Source organism: Hipposideros armiger, unplaced genomic scaffold, assembly GCF_001890085.2.
Source record: "Hipposideros armiger isolate ML-2016 unplaced genomic scaffold, ASM189008v1 scaffold_352, whole genome shotgun sequence".
In the NCBI taxonomy this organism is placed as follows: Eukaryota; Metazoa; Chordata; class Mammalia; order Chiroptera; family Hipposideridae; genus Hipposideros; species Hipposideros armiger.
In genome coordinates this window covers 1,593,101-1,613,615 of record NW_017731702.1, presented here as the reverse complement: position 1 = coordinate 1,613,615, position 20,515 = coordinate 1,593,101, and the positions used below count along the sequence as shown (strand labels likewise).

The 20,515-nt window shown below is 37.5% G+C and overlaps 2 protein-coding genes across 12 annotated transcripts in view; one reads left to right on the top strand and one right to left on the bottom strand.

Annotated features, from left to right (window-relative positions):
* Positions 1–20,515, top strand: part of NDUFAF2 (NADH:ubiquinone oxidoreductase complex assembly factor 2) — a 184,756-nt gene that overhangs the window by 128,060 nt on the left and 36,181 nt on the right. For 2 of the 4 annotated variants that reach the window (XM_019661548.1, XM_019661551.1), the window contains one exon: positions 8,371–8,695. The exons of the other annotated variants lie outside the window; for them this stretch is intronic. In XM_019661548.1, the coding sequence (XP_019517093.1) occupies positions 8,371–8,622 (252 nt within the window). In that variant the 3' untranslated portion in view covers positions 8,623–8,695. Of the gene's footprint in view, positions 1–8,370; positions 8,696–20,515 lie in introns of those variants that run through there. 4 annotated transcript variants of the gene reach the window in all.
* SMIM15 (small integral membrane protein 15) lies at positions 12,002–16,519 on the bottom strand. Of its 8 annotated transcripts, none has more exons than XM_019661556.1 (3): positions 16,361–16,450; positions 14,939–15,075; positions 12,002–14,041 (listed from the first exon to the last, which is right to left on the bottom strand). In XM_019661556.1, exon 3 carries the CDS (start codon positions 14,027–14,029, stop codon positions 13,805–13,807), a length of 225 nt encoding a protein of 74 aa, XP_019517101.1. In that variant the 5' UTR covers positions 14,030–14,041; positions 14,939–15,075; positions 16,361–16,450; the 3' UTR covers positions 12,002–13,804. The 8 variants fall into 8 exon arrangements, with proteins under 8 accessions (XP_019517101.1, XP_019517103.1, XP_019517099.1 ...); XM_019661558.1 differs by lacking the exon at positions 16,361–16,450 and adding an exon at positions 16,135–16,354; XM_019661554.1 differs by lacking the exon at positions 16,361–16,450 and adding an exon at positions 15,596–16,127.

The following is a 20,515-nucleotide window of genomic DNA, read 5'->3' as shown; positions in this document are numbered from 1 at the left end:
CCAGGTTGAGACTCTAAAGAGAGAAATAGAGGGCCGGCCGAGTGGCTCAGTTGGTTAAGAGCTTGCTCAAGAGTTTGAGCTCTGAGCAACAGCAGTTCGAGTCCAGCCCGAGCTGAGCAGCCGCTGAGCTGCCAACAGGTAGCAGGATGGCTCAGCTAAAAAAAAAATAAAATAAAATAAAAAGAGAAATAGGGTTAGGGGATTGAGATCTTGAATATATTATGAAAATCGTTTTTCTTTTTTATTCATACATACATATGGCATTTACATATAAGCACATTAAATGAAAAAAATACTAGTGACATTTTGCATATCTCAAGTTAGTAATAATGGATCATTTATGATTTGTGTTTACCTTCCCTTGTTTTCTAGGTATGTGTAATAACAGATAATATTTCTAAAGTGTTTTTGTATGTATGCTTAGATCTGCGTCCAAATGTTCAATTCCATTCAATAGTACAGACTCAGAACTGTTGACTCACACACTTCTGACCCTAGTGTGACCCCAGACATGCAGAATGACTTGGATACCTGAGACAGAAAAATCTTTGGGTAACCTTTTTAACTCTGGTATTTCTCAGCCCTTCTCTTCCCCCAATACTCATGGAGTAAACAAAACTTTCTTCCTGTCCGAGTAACTTCATCAGAGAGACGTGCGGTCAGTTCTCTCCCTTCTCGATACCAGAGAGCATGCAGTTTCAAGGTTCAGGTTTCCATTGCCTCAGTTTCCTTTGTCTCTTCCAAGCATTATCGCAGAGACCTCTAGTCCTATTCTGCCATTAGTTTTACCTCTTTTTTATGTCCCAATATCTGGTTCTGTTCTCTAATACCTTCTACAGCTGTAATTGTATATTAGAGCTGATTCCCTTACCATCTTGGAAAATTCATGTATACTAGAGTTTCACATGAAGGACCGTCTGGTTGGAGTGGGCTTAGGTTGTGCCTAAGGTCTGTGAATGAGCTATAAGTCAACATGTTAGTAGATTGCATTTGCAAGCATTGTTTTTGCCTGTATTTTATTAATTAAAAAAAAAACTTTCAAAGTCGTTTATCGTTACCACACTTAGCAGTTTACAACATCGATTACAACAATAATACAGCCACCAAAAGGGCTCTTAAGCAGGGCTTTAGCAAAGAAGTGGCATTGGAAAGGACTAGAGCTACAACCTTCTGGGGGCTTGAGTTCACATCACTGAATTAATGAGTGGTTCTAAATAAATAACAACTTGTCTATGCTACAAAAATGGGTGAGCTTGTTAAAAGCATCCAGAGCTTTTCCTTTTTAAAAAAATCTTTTCAGTGTAATCCTTTACAAACTGATCATTTCTAATGTGACATAGAAAACTATATAAATTCAAACACTTAATGCATAATACTTTCACAACTGAATTTGTCTGTTTACCCAATGTCAAGGCTCCATATACAACTCAAGCTAAGCTAATTTGCTCCAACTGAACACCCCTGCTGCCTGTTGAAAGGAGAGAGGTTTTCATAGAACAAGTCATTCATAGAAAATGTATTTAAGCAAACGTGTGGAATAAGACTTTGATACAACTCATGCTTTCTCTATTGTCAGTGTGGTTTCTTTCTCTTCCTCCTTGAGGTTGGTATCTGTCAATACTTCATTCCAGGGAACTCTGTGATGTTACCTTCTTAGAATGGGGTTGACCTCATGCAGGGCTTTCCGATTGTCAACTCCACTGGACTCAGCCTCAGATGGAGAAGGTCCATTGTGGAAATACTGCTTTAAGTCCCAGGCCAGAGAAGGCAGGACAATGGTGTAAAACATGGAAGCTTGGTGGGCAGAAGCTCTTTGTCAGATGGGAATAGGGAGGGAATGAGGTATTGTCTTGCCTCCCAGATAGTGCTATTAATTTGAGGGCTGCATAGGATCACTACAGTTTTCTTGCCTTCAAGCTGCACTCCCTCTCAGCTTAGTGGTAATGGATATCTTTGCAAAGCCTGAAAAGTCCTATTGGTGGGGGTACAATCATGATAAGTCTCCAAATCCATAGCAGTAGTTTCAATGGATAGTGCTTTAATGGACAGGAGCTTAGAGTGGGTGGACATAAAGTTCCAGGGCATTGAACACCTAGCAGAGTGTCCAGAAATCTTAGCATTTTCCTCAGCAATAAAGTCCTTCATTCTGATAATTCCTGATGATATTCATTCCTTATGTGGATTCAGGTTTCCATCTTATATCATTTCCCTTCAGCCTAAAGTACTTCCTTTAATGTTTCTTGTAATAGAGGCTTGCTTATGACAAATTCAGCCTGAATTTGTTATTTTCAGTCTGAAAATGTTAGTATGCCTTTATTTGTGAAGAGTATTTTCACTGGGTATAGGATTCTAAGTTGGCAGTTTTTCTTTCAGCACATTAAAGTCATTCCATTGTTTTATACTTTGCATTGTTTCTGATGAGAACTCTAGCATTTCTTATCTTTGTCTGTTGTATAAATATGTCTTTTTTCTGTAGCTGATTAGTTTTTAGCAACTGATTTTGACATGCTTTGGTTTTATATTTATTCTGCTTTGAGTTTTTTTAGTTTCTTGGATATATAGATTTATGTATTTATCTATTGGAATATTTTTAGTCATTATTTCCTCTCTTGACTTTCTTTTCTCTTTCTGTGACTCCAATTACATATATGTTGGACTGCATGATTTTGTCCCACAGCTCAATAAGGCTCTGTTTCATTTTTAAACGTTTTCTCTCTCGCTTCAGCTTGGAGCATTTCCATTGCCTTGTTTTCAGATTCATTGTTCTTCTGTAGTGTCTAATATGTTGTCAGGCATATGTATTACTTTTTTTTATCGCATATATTGTATTTTTCACCTCTAGAAGTTCCACTTGTTCTTTTTAATAGTTTCTATTTCTTTTCTCTATGTTCATTTTCCTTTTAGGCTTTTGAACATATTTCTAGTAGTTGTGATAAAGTCTTTATCTGTTAATTTCATCATTTCTCTCATATTTGGCTCTGTCTCTATTGACTGGTTTTAGATCACACTTCACTTCTTAATTGACCATGAACATTGCAATAGTGTATTGTTTACTGTCTGGATTTTGTTGTCATCCTTTAAAAAATGTTGAGTTTTGTTTTGGAGTACATTAATTTAGATGTGAATCAGCACAAACTTTCAGAGTCTTATTTTTAAGTTTTGTTAGGGTGGATCTAAAGCAATGCTGTCCAATATGAGTTTCTGCAATGATGGAAAAGTTTTATATCTGCACTTTCCAATGTGGTAGTCATTCGTCACATTTGGCTACTAAACACTGAAATGTGTCTAGTGAAATTGTTTATTTTATTTTAATCCATTTAAATAACATGTAGCTAGTGGCTACTGTATTAAACAGTGCAGGTCTAGAGTTACCTCTACTCTCATGCCAGTTTATCTGTACTGCTAAGGAGTGATCTTTCAGAAGTCTTTACATGAATACCCTATGTGTTTGGTGAGGAACCTCTAGCTGATCAGAACTTGAATGTCTCCTAGTCTCATGCAAACTCTTGCAGTTGTTCAGTTTACAGCTTCCTAGTAGTTATTCTTTAGCCAAGAATGGACCTTCCTGGGGGCCGGCCAAGTGGCCTGGTGGTTAAGAGCTGGCTTGGGACTTCAGAGGGCCCTGGTTCGGATCCCACATATGAGGGCCCGTGACACTGCCCTCCACAGCTAAGATGCTGAACAACAGCTCAACCTGGAGCTGGGCTGCCCTAAGTCGCCGGCAACAGCATAGGCTGCAGCCCCTGCTGCAGTGGGCTGCCATGGGCTACCGTGTGTAGCCAGCAGCCAGCGTGAGCGGCCAGCAGCCGCCGTGAGCGGCCATCCAGAAGCCAGCAACTGATCTTCCTCACCCGGGAAGAGCACAATGATGGTGCCAACTTGGGCCAGTGAAGCAACGTCCTCCACAACTAGACTGAAGAACAAAAAGGACAGCAACTTGTCTGTTCCCCTTCCCACAATTCCCCAGCGCTGTTCCCATCCCCCAATTCCCCAATAAAAATCTTAAAAAAAAAAAAAAAGAAGAATGGACCTTCCTGGCCCCGTAGAGTCTCATCCTACCCACATTCAGCTTAATGTTCAGCTCAACACTCATGTGGACCCCTCTGCAGATTTCTAGTACTCGTCCCCTGTGTATTCTGGTACTCTTGCACCACAAATTCCAGCTTTCTCAGCCTCCCCAACCAACCATCTCAATCTCTTTAGCTCAGCCTCCAACCTCTGCGTGGGTTCCCCCACCCTGTGCAGCAGCCCATAACATGCTGCCAGGCAGAAAACTGAGATTATGCCAGATTTCTCTCATTTGTATTCCCTCTTGGGGATCTTAGTACTTCACTGCCTGTTGTTTACCATCTGAAAAGTTTACTATTTTTTGTCCAGCTTTCTATTGGGTCGTTGGGAAAGTCATGATGTATTTTTCTATGTTTTTCAATGCAAAAATGCGTCATGACTTTCCCGACGACCCAATAGTTGTTTATGGCAGGAGGACTAGTGTGGCACCAATTACTCCATCTTGTTCTCAAGCTTTAAGATTATATCTTAATAACACCTTTATTCTCAATCCATTGTTAGTGATTGCTGCCTTTGTTGGAGACTGTAGCACGTTAAAACACGAGATTTTTTTTTTTAATTGGGGAATTGGGGGAAGGGGAACAGACAAGTTGCTGTCCTTTTGTTCTTCAGTCTAGTTGTGGAGGATGTTGCTTCACTGGCCCATGTTGGTGTTATCATTGCGCTCTTCCTGGGTGAGGCAGATCAGTTGCTGGCTTCTGGACGGCCGCTCATGGCAGCTGCAGGCCACTCACACTGGCTACCGGCCACTCACAGTAGCTCACGGCAGCCCACTGCAGCCCCACTGCAGCCTACGCTGTCACCAGCGACTCACAGTAGCCCAGCTTCAGGTCAAGCTATTGTCCACCATCTTAAATATAGAGGGCGCAGTGTCACTGGCCCATGTGAGATCCGAACCGGCGGTCCTGCTGCTCAGAGCTTGCGTTCCCAAGTCAACTCTTAACCAACGAGCCACTCGGCCGGCCCAACAGTGGAGATTTTTTTATCCCAGCAAATTACGAATTTTGTCTGTTTATTCTTCTTAAGGATAGCAATTGATGTGGGGATTCTGCTATTTACAAAATTTTTATAACAAATAGCTAGTCGATGTACATCACAAATTAGTGGATTAAAATTTTAAGCACTTAAAAATATAAGTATTGAGAATATATTTATAACCTGAGATAAGAGGAATGGATATGTTTTGTATGTTTATTTTTTAATGGAATGGAATAAACAATCATTACATAAAAATCTACCCATACCCTTTTCTGTTGTGCTATCACTGCCCAACAGCCAGTTCTTTCCCTACAAAAGCCCACTGAAGAAGGCGGCATTGATATCTCCATTTTTATATAGGAGGAAACTGAGACACAGATGGATTAAGCAACAGTGACAGGGTCACACAGCTAGTGGACGGCAAAACTGGGATTTTTCTGCAGGTAGTCTTGCTTCAGAGCCCATGTTCTTAACCACTATTAGAAACTTCCTGAAGACCTAACAATGTGGACAGTATACATAAGTGTTTAAGTTGTAAATATTGGGTTGTCAGAAAAGTCATGACCTATCTTTTCTGTTTTTTGTTGCAAAAATGCATCATGACTTTTCCGACAACCCAATATTTATACATATAAAGTCACTCTATTCCCATTTTCAGATAAAGAAACTGAGACTGAAAAAAAGTTAAGTGACTTTCTTGGTGTAACAGCTAGTAAGAGGTAGATTTGGAATTGAAACTGTATTTGTTTGTGTCAAAAAACTGCATACGGATGGTCATCAGAGTGCTGTTTTTTAAAATAAAAAAGTGAAATACCAGAAACAACAGTTATTAAGTAAATCATGGTACAATGCAAGTGATAATATACCACACAACCATCATTTATTATTTTTTTTACTGTTAAAGAATATTTATTGACAGGGAGAAAAGCAGTATGTAAAAGGATAAATATTTGTTAAATATATAAACATTTATGTGAAGGAAGGCCCACTTACTCTTTGTTTATCCCTACACAAACACTGAAACAAACATACTGTTTTTATTGATAAACATATTGAGACTTAATGTGATAGTGTTCCAAGGAAATATAAGGAAAATCCATGCTTTATGGCAGTTTCTACTATAAAATAGGCTTTCTTATGATTTGTTTAAGTCTACAAATTACTATTTTTTTCTACCTACTTTCATTTTATCTATTCCAAATATTTACAAAACTAGATTTCCTTTCATAAATGATTTATGTTCTGTTTAATTTTCCTGGAAGCTGTTAGCAGGGGTCTGGTAACAATTAGTTTTTCAGGGTTGTTGTTTTTTTTTTTTTTTAAAGACAAGAAGGAAAATTCTTTTCTAGGAAAAATGATAGTCTCCATGTTTTTTAACTGTAAAATGTCTACTCCATCTTCATATGTTAATTAATATATTCTGGTTGGCTTTACATTTGCCTAAAGAGCTGTTTTAAGAAAGAAACTTACTTGGCACAGTAATGGTGAGTAAAGAAAAATTACGTGAAGTCAGGAAAAACAAACAGCTCTCTACCTTCCATTTCCTTTTATGCAGAAGGCGTAGGCTTGCACCCGCTGTAATACTGCAATAGTAGAGCTGAAGTAAATAAAGTAGGCCATGCGACTGAGCCTCATATACAAAAACCAAGCAAGCTGCATCCCAACTTCTCAGTAGCCTGTTACTTTTTACTACCTGTGTTGGGTTGTTAGTGAAATTTCAGCCCAGTCCCGAACCTTTCATTCTGTTCAAGAGAAAGAGCTTCCATGAAGACACAGCAGTTCATAGAGGATCTGGAAAAGTACAGAGATATGGAAAACTATTTTCATCTACTTCCACTATTTCCAGTATCATATTGAGGGATTCCCTTTGTGATATATGGTCACTTCACCTGAGAATTCTACAGGGTGTGTGAAAGGCAGACTACTCTCACCTTCTTTCGAGCAGCTGTCCCTAAACTCATAGTTTACTGTAGTTATTAAACTATTTGTGGGGAATTAGTCTATTTTGTGGAAATTAAAAGAATATTTAGAAACATTCTTTCCCTCACATGTTTGCCTTGAAGGGGATGTTTCATTAGAACGTCCTTTTGTATCTAAAACTGAAAGTCTATAACACTATAACCTCCAAAACCCTTATTTTCCCTTTATGTACAAACAATATTTTAAATGTGATTGTAAATAATGGTGCTTACATTTTTAAATGACTATTGTTACTTGAAATTCATATTAGAAACAGAAAGATTGCATCATTCATTTAGACACCCAGATTTTTAAGTGTCAAAATTAAAAAATAACTTGGGAGAACTTGTCAATGTTGTCAGATCTTAGTTACATTAACAAGCTTTTTTATATTATTATCTTTTAAAAAATCAGAAAATATAGTAAGCAAAAAGAACATTAAAATTTTCACTCATTTAGAAATAATCATTTTAAGATAGAAGAAAAGAGGAAGACGGAATCACCAAAAATATGTAATTACTGTATTTTCTGTTTTAAGATGCACATCTTTTCAAATTTTAACATCTCTGAAATCAAGAGTGTAAAGAAGCATAATTGCCTTTTCTAGTGGTGGCAATTATACATATAACAATGGTGCTTCTTAAAATTGATGGTCTTGTGTCCAATTAAATACAGTAATAGGTTCATTGTAATTTGGGGTATAGATCCTTACAGATAGAATAGCAAATCCGAGGGACAGAACTGCATTGCACAAGTTGCTTGCACTGATTTGAGGAAGCATTTCCAATAGCAACGTGCCTCTCTGGAACCGGTGTCTGGGGCATGCTGAACTGATTCCATTCCCATCCTCTTCACTGTCATAGCACTCCAGAAAAAGTAGATGGGCTTGGTTCTGGCACGACTCAGGGTGGCCTTAGTGTCATGCTTTAATTCCCACAGAGAAAGGAAGACTGATAGGGGCATCTTTCTGAGGCCACCTCACCTTCACTTCATCTCCAGTAAAAAGTATAATCACTGTTGATTAGTTCTGAGGCAAAAAACAGCTGTTACTTTTAGAAATCTTTGATAGAGCTATCACTAATGCTCCTCTGTAACATTTTGGTGTAAGTAGTTTATTTACTTATTGGGTAGTAAATATTTTTATGTTGTGGTCCTTCATGTCTTTTTATTAGTCTATGAGGACAGAGCTGTTTAATTCAAATAACACTGGTATATAATCTTTTTCAAACTTAACCTGTAATATCTGTGTATTATGTAAATGCAAAGTATCACATATAGATGTACTTTTTTAAGCTATTTTTAAATAAAACCTGTTTGGGTTTTTTTCTAACTAGAAATTTAAGTTTCTCCAATTTATACATACAGGAAATACTAAAGAATGAAACATACAAAGAAGACATTAAAATAAAAAGCAAAGGTTTTTATGAAAAAGGAAAACTCCTTGGTAAAGAGAGCAGTGAGGAACTCTTGGCTCCACCAGTTGAAACTCAGATTAAAGGCCATGCATCTGCTCCATACTTCGGAAAGGAAGAACCCTCAGTGGCTCCCACCAGCACTGGTACAACCTTTCAACCAGGATCCTGGATGCCACAAGATGGCAAGAAGCACAATCAATAAATGCACTGTAATAAAATCATTTTCATGTATATGTATGTGACTATTTTAACAAATAAAAAAAAGTTACTTTATATTTTCTGACTATGCAATAGCTCTCTATTCCATTAAGCTTAAGAATTCATTTTCAGTATGCATAAGAAATGTGATGTATGGACTATAGAAACTAACTTCTTTTTAGACTTAAATCTTCATTTGATTTAGTCATCATTCTGTGTTTATGAACTTAGATTTTCCCTCATTGTATTGCTCCCTTAAGAAGTATCATGTAGCTGTAAATGCTCAGTACATTTTGGATCCTTATGATCATTTAAGAACTACCCAAGATACATCTTGATAAGACATGGTAAGGATCATGAGGTCTCCTCAATGAGCAAATATAAAAAAAATGAGAAGACTGCTATTTTTGGAGAGGCACTCTGTAAGAGTCTAAAGATTAATCAAGAACATGAACTTGGATAAAACATTTTGAGGCCAAGAAAATTTAGTTGATAAAAGAAGCAAAAAACAAACAAAAAACCCTTAACTCCCTTGATGAGTAGATGGGACAAAAGCTAGCTTATGGACTAAGGCTGGAGTTTGGAGGGAGGAAGCAGACAATCCATCACCAAAGTCTAAAGAATAGTAAACAGAGAAATGGTACAATAACTCGAGTTCCATGAAATTAAAAATTACTTTGGGAAAATGGAAAATAGGAGAGGGTTCTAGAAAAGTGATTCTACTCATGGTGGGGCTCTAAGTGGCTTGTATATTGAAGAAAAATGTAGACAGATGACAATGTTAAAACGCTGATTTTACACACAAGTATTTTTGAAGGCTCATACATTTTCTGAAGTGCACAACTAAGCTTTTGTTGCTAGAGTTCTAACTCTAATACAGAATTCTTCTCACAGTGTTTGGCATTATATTATATTAGGCAGTCATGCCCTGAATAATGTAAGGAAATCTTTGGTTAAGTGTTAACAGTGAATTCCTAAAAACATAGGTTAAGATTTCTACTTACTAGATGGTCAAGCTTTTTTATTGCTTAAGAAATAAAAATACTTTATAAATTATACTAAAACAAGTTATCAAATGTAATCACCGTAACGTACTTATTCAGGGACAAAAAAGCCGTAGGTGATATTAACGTTCTAGCAGCCCTGATACTATCAAGTTAACCATTCTGTTTACATCATTAAAGTAATATTACATTTTACCATAGAGGCAAAAAAAGAACTAGCCACTAGGCAATATAAAAAGGTAGTATTTGTAGTATAATTGATTGTAAATTAAGATGTTCTTGAATCCTAGACTACAGGAAAAATTGTAGATGTTCTAACATGCTAGAATATTTCTAATACCAAATTCCCATTAGCTTAATTGTATTCTATATACAGCTTTTGTAAATGTTTGCCATATAGCCTGTGTATAGGTATCTTAACACATGACAAAATTTACATTTATTTTAATCTTTTTAGTTTTCATTTAAAATGTTTTAAATAAGTAGCAAAAAACAATACAAAATAACACCTTCTAATCGAGTCCTTGTGGGAAAATACCGGATACAGTAAGATGATACTGGCCCACCATTATTAGTAGAGTATGCACTTTCAGAGTGATTCTGACAGGTGGGAATGAAGTTTGTGGTAATCCATCTACACTCCTTTCCTCAAAGCTAACATTTTTAGGTTGTCTGGTTGCACTTTAGGTGGTATCAGAACAGAGTAAAATGTCCTATGTAAAAATTGAACTATATAATCTTGGCCTAATGATTTTTTTTATACTTGGCTTATAGGCCTGGCACATGCAAAGCAGAATTAAAGTTTTAAATAAAATGTTAGCTTGTCCCCAGTATTTCATATTTTAAAGTTATATTTTAGCCATTTATAATTTTTTCATGAAAATGTTTTCATCTTTTCAAGACATACTTCAAACCTATGCCGTTTATTTCAAAAGATGTTCATTTTAAAAGAGTGTAATATATACATTAAGTACTTTCTCAGAGGTAAATCCTGATTTCCTATGCCTTCTACAATACATACATATAGCATATTTTTATCAATAATGGGCTTATTACATTATACAGACTACTCCAGTATAGAAAATGTGTTGGCTGTTGGGTTTAAGCATCTAGCCTAATAGCCAAGCCTTGGATATTTAAAGTTAAAATGAACAAAAATGGAAGAATGTTTTTCCCCATCACCTGTTATCCTTTTCCATTGCTATTACTAAGATTTCTAGCTGTAATTTATTATTTTTTAATCAGCCTTGAACCAATACCATTATACTGATTTTTTATAATGTTATTTCATTAACCAAACTATTTAAAATGTAACCTGAATTTATTTAGACCAAGCTTTCTCAAACTGTGTGTTCACTGAGGAAAAACAGAGGTGAGAAGAGTCTATCCTAGTCAAACTAAGTTAAAAGACTCAAGAAATGAATCCTGTTTTACCTCGAACTATTGGTGTTTGAACATGGAATCCCTTTTAATATGGTTTTTTATATAAATATTTATATAAATATTTATTATTTTCCTTATATATTTATTCCAGACATGAAGTAAATGAGTGATCCTATAACCAACTGCCAACATAAAATCAATCATTCCTAAATAGGAATCAAACATTCTCTAACTTAAAACCAGATAAGGTGTAAAGTGCCCCTTGCCATTTCATGTGTAAGGAAAGAATGAATGGGTGAGTTGTTATTATAATGTATCTTAGCATTGGGTGTCCAGCTCATAGCTTCCTAAACTTCTTTCATTTGCTTACTGTAATTTCAAGAAATTAAAAAAAAAACATGCCCTTGCACATCTGATACAGTGATAATACCATGCTGAAGTTTACCACATGGACACTATGGATCAAATTCTGACACACAAACTTTTTGGGAGGGGGAGCAGGGGGAGGAGGTGGCCTGTTATAGGTGGCATGTCTAGTTTTCTTCCCCAAAACCAGCCCCAAAAGGTAATTTGATTGTATTACTTCTCAGGACTTCAGAAACAATTAAATAGGTAGGCAATTTTTAAAAGTAGTATTCTGGATAATAGTAAATGGGATTCCTTCAACAATAGTACTGTTTGTTACGAGTGAAGACTAATTTTTCCAAAGAATCCCACATCTCACAATAGTCTTATTTAAATTCCACTCCCCCCACCCCCCCACATATACAGACGCAAATATTGTAAAACCTTGTTGACCTCATATGTATAAAAAGTCTCCATAAATGTTGGGGAAAGCTGAAGAAACAACAAATGGTATATACCAAACAAATATAAAATGGGCATGGTTAAGACTTAACAGAGATTATAGAAAAACAGATCAGTTAAATAAATACCTTCATCACAACAGAACCAATGAAACTAAAGTAGATAACTAAGAATTATGACAAATATATCTTTTGCTATAGTATTTTTATTCTAAAATGTGACCAAGCAAGACATATGTATATAAATTCCTTCCATGAACAGCTTAATGGCAGAAACCCAAAAGCATTTTAGATATATCTTAACCTAGTTTTCTGAAACTGGGCTCTGCAGACCCATGAGGGTCAACAGTTATACCTAAGCATTTTTTTAAAGTTTTAATTTCAGTAATACAAAAAGCATATCCTAGATCACCTGAATAACTCATAACTGAACACTGAGTTATTTCAGCGCCTGGGATTGTAATGTGTTGCTTACAGTGACATCAAGTAGGAACTAACAACCTAAAATAGTAGTAGTAGTAGTAGTAGTAGTAGTATTAAACCAGTCCATAAAAATTCTCAGAGGTCCTTAGGTTCTCATATTTGCCCTCACCTTTTACAAGTGCTTAGCTATAAATGAAATTCATAACCTTTTGAAAAGTCTAACTTCATATCTAACTTGAATTTAATTACCCCCCAAAAAAAACCAAAACCTCAGAACCTCCTTATAAAAGTATCAAATTTATTTCAATATCTACTTTCATTGTTAAATTAAAGCTGTTGGACGATTTCTGTAATTTAAAATTCATTATCAGAAGTGAGGAAACATTAATAAGCTATTAAATACTAACAGCAAGTGAATTTAGACCATGCATTTATAAAAGCCAAGTTTAATAGTAAAAAGTTCCAGTTAACTGAAGGAAATGTCCTTTGGCTTTTTATTTCTAATTATAACATTCGCATTTTAACAACTGATCTTTTTCATCCAATTACTACTATGCCAAACAAAATTTTTCCAAGCATTAAGCCTTTCTTTACCATTTATGAAATATGAGTTAACTCTTAAGGGTTCCTTAAAAGAAATTTGAAATTTTAATTTTCACCATGAACTTTTTTGATCAAAAAGTTTAGGACATCACTACATGAGTTAAAAGAAAGAATAGAATAAAAAGTAAAAATGATAGCTACATAATCAGCAAACTATCAGATAAGACATGTTAACTACTTCACATTTCTACTTAGTACAAGTTAGAATAAACTGGTTCCAAAGTACTATGAGGTTTGGCATTTTTACTGCAAGCTTTGAATCAGTGTTACTCTACTCAACAAGACATCTCTAAGAAAATGGCAGTGTTCATAAATACAAAAATTGTTATGTCCAGTAGGTGGTATTCTACATTGTCAAGATAATAAGAGAATTCTTTATAAAATTAGATTTTTTAAATGTAGAATGTCTGATAAAATTAGCTGTATCTCAAAAGCTAAAATGAGAAAAATGCAGAAAATAGAAGTACTTATTTTGCTTTGAGAAAGCCAGAAATAATTCTAGTCTAAGAAATAAGCAATAATAAGAGATGTAATTAATATGCTTTATCTCTTTTAAGCCAAAGCAACCTTTTTCACCTCAGGACAACTCTGATTTTTACATTCTTAATTTCCTTTGTCCAGAACAGGACCCCATTTTAAGCCATATTTTAAATAGAGTTCATAATCCAAAGTCATTTTTTTCCTCCACAGAATGTTTACATTTCAATATTTAAGCTGCAAAATGGTAAATGACTAAATCAGTTATAATTTGTAGTATAATGAATGCCAATTTATAGTAACTGTCAAGTTTCTATACCAAAGCATAAAAGTTGCTACAATAAAGGTCAGAATTAACATGATTCTTCCATATGCTCAGACTTCATTTACTAAATATTGTCATAAAATCCAAAGAAACCTTAGTGGCTTCTTCCAAAGGTGCATAATTTTCCAAATGATTTTCCTCTGGTTGCAGAGCCTGTTCATTCCTTCAGTCCTTTTTTAGTCGTTTAGCTTTTGCAATATTTTCTTGACGTTTTTGTTTCTTCTTTTGCTCCTTTTCCTTGGCCTCAATCATCTTGGCCAATTTCCAGGACAGTACAGCACTTGCTAGAAACAATGGAGTAAGGGCCAAAATAACTGTTGTAAGGAAACCATATGGGTCCTCTGCGGCCCACTCCACAACATACTCAGCCCAAGCCTTTATATCAAACATCTTCGTAGCGATCTTAGGAAAGGGGGGTTGGGGGGAAGAGAAGAAAAGATTATGTGGTTAATCAAATTTTGAAAAAGTTACATCATACAATGTTAACTCAGAATTCCATTCTCTCTTATTAGTTGTTTTTTAAAAGTACTAATTAGTACTATTTTAATACTAATATCTCCAGTTAAGAAATAACTAGGACAACCAGAAGAGTGACACTTAAAAGACGTGAAGGTAATAGAAATAAAAGTAAAAACCACATGGACTCATAAGGACTATGCATTCTCACATGCCTCCTATATTCAAGACAAACTTTATTTAGCAGCAGACTTTCATAAGACTCTTGCGTTTTATGCCTTCATTCCCGGAAACAGCTGAGTCCCATTCATCATTTTTTCGACATAGCCTTAGAAATACTAAGTACTACTTAAAAGTACGAATCATCAAATTTGGTGTTTAGAAAGGACAAGCCAGAGAGGATGTGAAATGCTGGAGAAAGGGAAGTAGTGGATGGCAGTTTCCAGAAATTAAAAGGGGAGGATAAGGAGGCCATAATATCCACATTCATATGCAAAGAGATATAAGCAAACAGTGACATGTTATTTTATGCCCTCTTTCAGCTTTGAGGACTCCTACCTGAAGACATAATTTAATAAATGAGAATGTACTGAATAATGAGAAAACTAACCATACAGCTGCCATGCAATGCACTTTGTTCCATTTTGAGTTGGTAAGGGAGGGCCATCTAGCAAAGGAGGATGGTGTGGATTTGAGTGACATTTTTTATTTTGCCCCAGAGGCTTTTCAACCTTTCGTGGTTGTGTCAACCTCTCTTCAAAGTGGAGAATTAGAACACCTGGGTAGGAATGGGTGTATATACAGTCACTTATAATTTCAGTTGGGATTTAAAAAATCATCTACCTTATGCTTGAGTTGTGATCTCTAACTTTGTCCTGGGATTATTAGTGAGCCAATTACAATTTCAGATGACCCTTGGTTGGTTGTCGTCTTCTTTAGCTCTACTATATACTTCTGAGAGAAGGTTTAAATTCTATATACTGGATGGGTTGAAAAGAATAGATAAAAGAATGAAAAGTTTAAGTCACAACCTTCAGGATAATTATACAATTTTAAATGGAAATTTTCTAAATTCTATATATGCAACCTATAAATGACATGTAAAATCGCCTGGCACATTATAGACATTTAATATCTATTTCTGTCCTCCTAATTTGAAGAAAGAATTACTGCAACTGCAAATACCCTGTAAGAAAAGTCTAATTACTGTAGATCATGTATTTTACTAAGTAATGTCTTTCAACAATAAAATTATTTATGAAGCGCACTGACATATAAAGAGACGTTCGCTCACTGATGTTACAGCCTATCTATTCCTAGGTCTTTAACTTTTTATACTAAAAATGTCAACTATTTATTGGATTAGGTACATAATTACAAAGTCAAACACCTCGCCTTACTCTTTAAACGTTTTTTTCTCTATTATACAATTAACGTTCTTCACAGAAAAATCAGAAGAGATAATCAAAACAAAACATAAATCACCCACAATCCCATCACCTCAAGAAAACTGCTGCCACTGGTTTTAATCATATCCTTCTACGATTTCTTCATATTTTCAATTGAAGACACACTAAAGTGCCTAGGATATTGTTAAATATCCTAGCCCAATTCCCCACCCCCCAAACTGGTACGCCCCCGCTTGCAGTCGCAACTAGGCTCGACAGAGATCCATCTGTTTCCACTTCAGCCCAGTAATGAATTAACTAATGCAAAATTCAGAGATAAGCAAAAGAACTCTGCAATAAAGAGTAAAGCGGGAGTGAAGAGCCTGGTTCGTGGCAAAGTTTTGTCCATTAACAAAAAGGAGTTATCGTCCACAGGCCACAAATCTCCCGTGCACCTCAATTTCGGGCCAAAACGTCCGCTTCACACACTTTCAGGAATAAATATTACTTTTCCTCCTTCCGAAAGGGGTTGACCAGGCTTGATCTCCGGACGAGACCCGCGCCAGAAGCTGTGACGGAGGGCACTTCACCGCCATCCGCACTTCCGCTCCCTCCCGTTCCCCCCTGCTCAGGCCTCCTCCGTTACCCCACCCGGCCGCCGGACCCTGGGGGCCACGTCCACGCGACCCTCGCTCGCGAGCGCGGGCCCTGCGGAGCGGGCGGTCCCGGGAAATCCGGGGTCGGGCCCGCCACCGCACGTCCCCGGTGCCGTGGCCGCCTCTGCTGGGAACCAGGGCGAAAACACCGCAGCAACTGTCACCAGCCTCCCCGACATCGCGCCGCGGCCCTCGGATTCGGACCCCCACTCTCAACTCACCGCCAGGCCGGAAGCAGGAAGGCGGAAGCCCCCGCTTTCCCGCCCCGCCCACAGGTCGGCCCCAGCCTGGATCCGGCCTGAGGAAGTAGAGCGGCCAGTTTCCGGCTGCGCCATTGCTGCTCGCGCCCCAGATCCTCGACTTCCAGGACGCCAGGCGGGGCGCGGGGCGGGGCGGCGCCGGGGTTCCCGGGGAGCGGCAGGTGGGGCTGCGCGGGGTCGTGGCCGGGGCTGGCTGCTGGCTCGGGGCCCGAGTGCAGCGCCTCCTGCCGGCGTTGGCGCGGAGGCTCGCGTGGCTCAGGCCCCCCTGGAACGGGTCCGGGACCCCCGAGGGCCCACACCTTTGCCCCCCAGGCCAGCCGGGAAACTGCTGGAGCCAGTGGGTGGAGGGCCCGGGTGGGTGAGGTCTGTTGGGCCCTGGAAACTGAGACCAAAGAGCGGCGACAAGAAAGGAGTTGGTCCCCACAAACCACCCAAAGTCAAGGTGAGGGTCACACGACGACTCGAAAGATTCTAGCAAGTTCCTTCGGGTTCACACCCCACCCCTCACCCCTCTCCTCTTCTAGTTGGACAGTAGTTAAAGCTTCACGTAGAGGAGACAAAGAAGCAGTTGGACTGTGGTGGATCCACTGAGTCTTGTTATTAAGGGGAAAATGCAGCCATGCTGTGTGAAGAGGGCTCTTTGTTGTTTGTTTTTAATTTAAGAACCTAACTCATTTCACCAAAGAATGATCGACATTTGCCCAAAGCCAACGATAAATAATTAAACTGTCTGGGCATAGAGTTTCCACAGAGGCACTTGTTCTTTCAATACACAAATCAAGGGACACAAAAGTCAACAAGCAGAAGGAGTGCATTTATACTGTCTTCTAAATCGACAGGAACTGAGAGATTAGCCCGGTTTGGTTGGTGACCAAATTCTGTGATTGCTTGTAAGGAACTGCTGTTTGACTACTTCTGCAAATGTTGCAAGACCTCTTCCCTGTTGTATGCCAAATAAAGCAGGTTTTTATTCTTGAAAGATTATAGAATTGTACTCTCTGAGGAGCAAGCTGTGACATGTATAACAAGTTTAGGTATAACAACAGTAACTATTATTTACCAGGGAACAGGCTTTTGGCAAATAATCTCATGATCTAAAATACTGTTCATTGGGCATATGTTAATGTGTGTATGTTGCATTAGCCGCAGTTGTTTTCTTACTCATTCTTGTTTGAAAACTTGGATGATGGGGTTTCAAAGCTTGTGCTGCTTGCACCTGGCCTGTACCTGTGGTAGCCAGAAAAAGCAGACTCTGTCACTAGATTGTGTGTACTGAAAACTGCACTTGCTGAAGGTAACTTTATGTGATTTTTTTTAAAACTTGCCCAAATAGTAATTCCAGGAGGTGGGGAGGTCAGAATTTATTTTAACATCCTTCCTTCCAGAGGCCAAGGTGTGTGGGCTTTACTTTTAATTGTGGAGACAGTGTTCCCAATTACTGCCTCCCCAATAGTGTGCGCTGCTGCATCCCTTGTTAAATGCCTGAGTCTTGAGCCAGAAGAAAGGGCACATAAGGAGTAAGTAAGCCTCTGTAGCTCTTTGGCTGTAGTATAGACCATGCCCTTCACAGTCTAATAGACAGAGTTAGCTTCTAGATCTAGAGCAGGCTGCAAGCCCAGGAATAGCATAGGGTTGCCACAGAGCTTCTTAATGCAACCTGCATTGCCTTAATGAGAGGTGATGTCAAAATTGGTTCTTTCTGTAGTGAGAGTCTTAGCTTGTGAGTTGAGATTCACTTGTCTCTCTGCTGATCTGTATCCTCTGATTAGTCAGTCACTCTCAGCCTGTTTCCTCTTTTATATGTGGGAAGCGTATTAGGCCATCTCTGGTGTTCTTTCAGCTTTAAAATTCTGTCAGTTGGGCTGGAGTTGCCATTTTTCTAACTTATGCTTCATAAGCAGAATCAAAATAAGGAATTTAGTGGAAATATCGTTGCCAGTTTTCTTAAGGTCCTATTCTTTATTTGAAAAGATCCTTAATCGGGTTTTTATTCTCAAATGTCAGAATACCAGCTTAGAATAAGAAGGAACTAATGTCTCCTTGTATTTATTTTTAAGAAATAAAATCTTGTTCATGTAACTAACCAAATTAACCCTTAGCACTATTGATTAACAAGGGTTTGTTTTTGTAGAATAATTTCTGTGTAGCATAGCACACCACCAGTCCATCCACACTAGTTACTATATTGCAATTATATTTTGAAAATGGAGTCTTAAAGATTCTAAGTTTTTTTCTCTTAGAAAGGCAATTCCTCATCTTTGTCATGTGTTTGTTTAAAAGTATTTTTCCCTTACAAAGTTGCATTTCACCCTGGCTCATGTGAAAATTGTAAATGAGTGAAACATGAATAAGATTCTGTTATAATCTAGACTTGACTAAATAGTATTCTTGTATCCATTTTACCATCAAGGAACCAGAGACCTAAAAAGTACAGCGGGATTCTAAAGACATCTGCCAAAATCCCTGCTCTTTTTTAATGTCCAAAGACTTGGCAAAAAATGCTGATTTCATAAAATTAAAGTATGTTTTTTTGATTCTACAATTGTTAATTAACTGATAATCACAACTAAAATCTTCCCATATTTCAAAATTGCCTATTGTCCAGGTGATGGCAGCATGTCTCAAAGAGCTGCTCAGGTACAGAATGTTCTCTCCAACCTTGCCAGTTGATTTGCCTCTTCATCTCACATACGTGACCTGTCTACCAACCTCTAACTCAGCGGTTCTCAACCTTCCTAATGCCACAATCCCTTAATACAGTTCCTCATGTTGTGGTGACCCCCAACCATAAAATTATTTTCGTTGCTACTCTATAAGTGTAATTTTGCTACTGTTATGAATCGTAACGTAAATATCTTTTTGTTTTCCGATGGTCTTAGGCGACCCCTGTGAAAGGGTTATTCGACCCCCAAAGGGGTCGCGACCCACAGGTTGAGAACCGCTGCTCTAACTTCTCTGTTGGGCCTTTTCATTATTAGGTTCACTCCATCTTCCGTCCTCTCTTCAACCTCATCTTCTAAATGGGTCATACTGTGCCTCTTTGCTTTCAGCCTGTTTTGCCTACAAAGTATCACCAAATTATTATTTTCTAGAAAGTTCATTTAGGCCTATCCAGCAGCACAAAAATTTTTTTTTTAAATATTGTTATGTTTTACCCATTGTTAAATGTAATTTGACAGAAACACATCCTAAACTAAATAATTAGCCAATATTTTGAAATACTTGTTTAAATTAGAAGGCATCCTTCTTAAAACCTTATGGGATGCACCAATTAAGGAGATAATGAAATGTTTTTAAAGATAGAATTAGTCTTTAAAATAACAAGAAGGTTCAATAGGGAGCAGTGCAAGGATATCCAGTGCAGAAGGAATGCACATAAATATACAGCAGAATAGCTAGTTAAACCTACTTTAGTCAAAAATTGCTTGGAACATTATTCTCATATCTTTACAGGGCTACTGCCTCCCTCCTCAGAAAACGCCCTCTCTATTCCTGTCACTTTTATTTTTTTCACACTACCTCAATTTGATATCTTATTTGTTTACTGGTTTATTGTCTGTTTTTCCCACTAGAATGTAAGCTATATGAGATCTGTTACCCCAGTACCTAGAATATTGTTTTGAATAATTGATTCCAAGATATAGCGTTGCTAATTACAAATAAAATTGTTAGTGTTTGTGCAAATCATGAAATCCTGGGAATTTGTGAAGCTCATATTAAAGTACCACCACACTGTTGTAATATGTTTTGAAGGTAATAAGGGATGCCCCAGTAAGAAGGAAGTCTAAAGAGTGGCAAGTAAGCTGTTTGGGGAAAGATAAAAATAATTGTGGTTAGCTTGTTAATGAAAGAAGACTGGTTGCTTAATGATTTCCAAGTATGTAAAAGTATGTGCAAGGAACAATGTGATTCATCATCTTCATTGATAAGATAAAAGGAATTAGTTCTAGACTATAGGTGCTAAGATTTAAGATAAGAACAAGCAGACTAGAGATCTAAACAGAGATCTTTGAAAATGGAGTATGAGTGTATATGCAGGCTAGATGCCTTTTCTAGATGTGATTCCCAATGCAGATTGCAGGAGAAATACTGAAATTAGATAGCAGATGCTTCTCT

Bases quoted from the DNA above. Each gene is read 5' to 3' on its own strand.
- SMIM15 (XM_019661552.1), bottom strand. From the start codon at position 16,474: ATGGCGCAGCCGGAAACTGGCCGCTCTACTTCCTCAGGCCGGATCCAG. The intron at 14,042-16,360 runs GTGAGTTGAGAG...CCCTTTCCTAAG, and splicing joins TTCCTGCTTCCGGCCTGGCG to ATCGCTACGAAGATGTTTGA.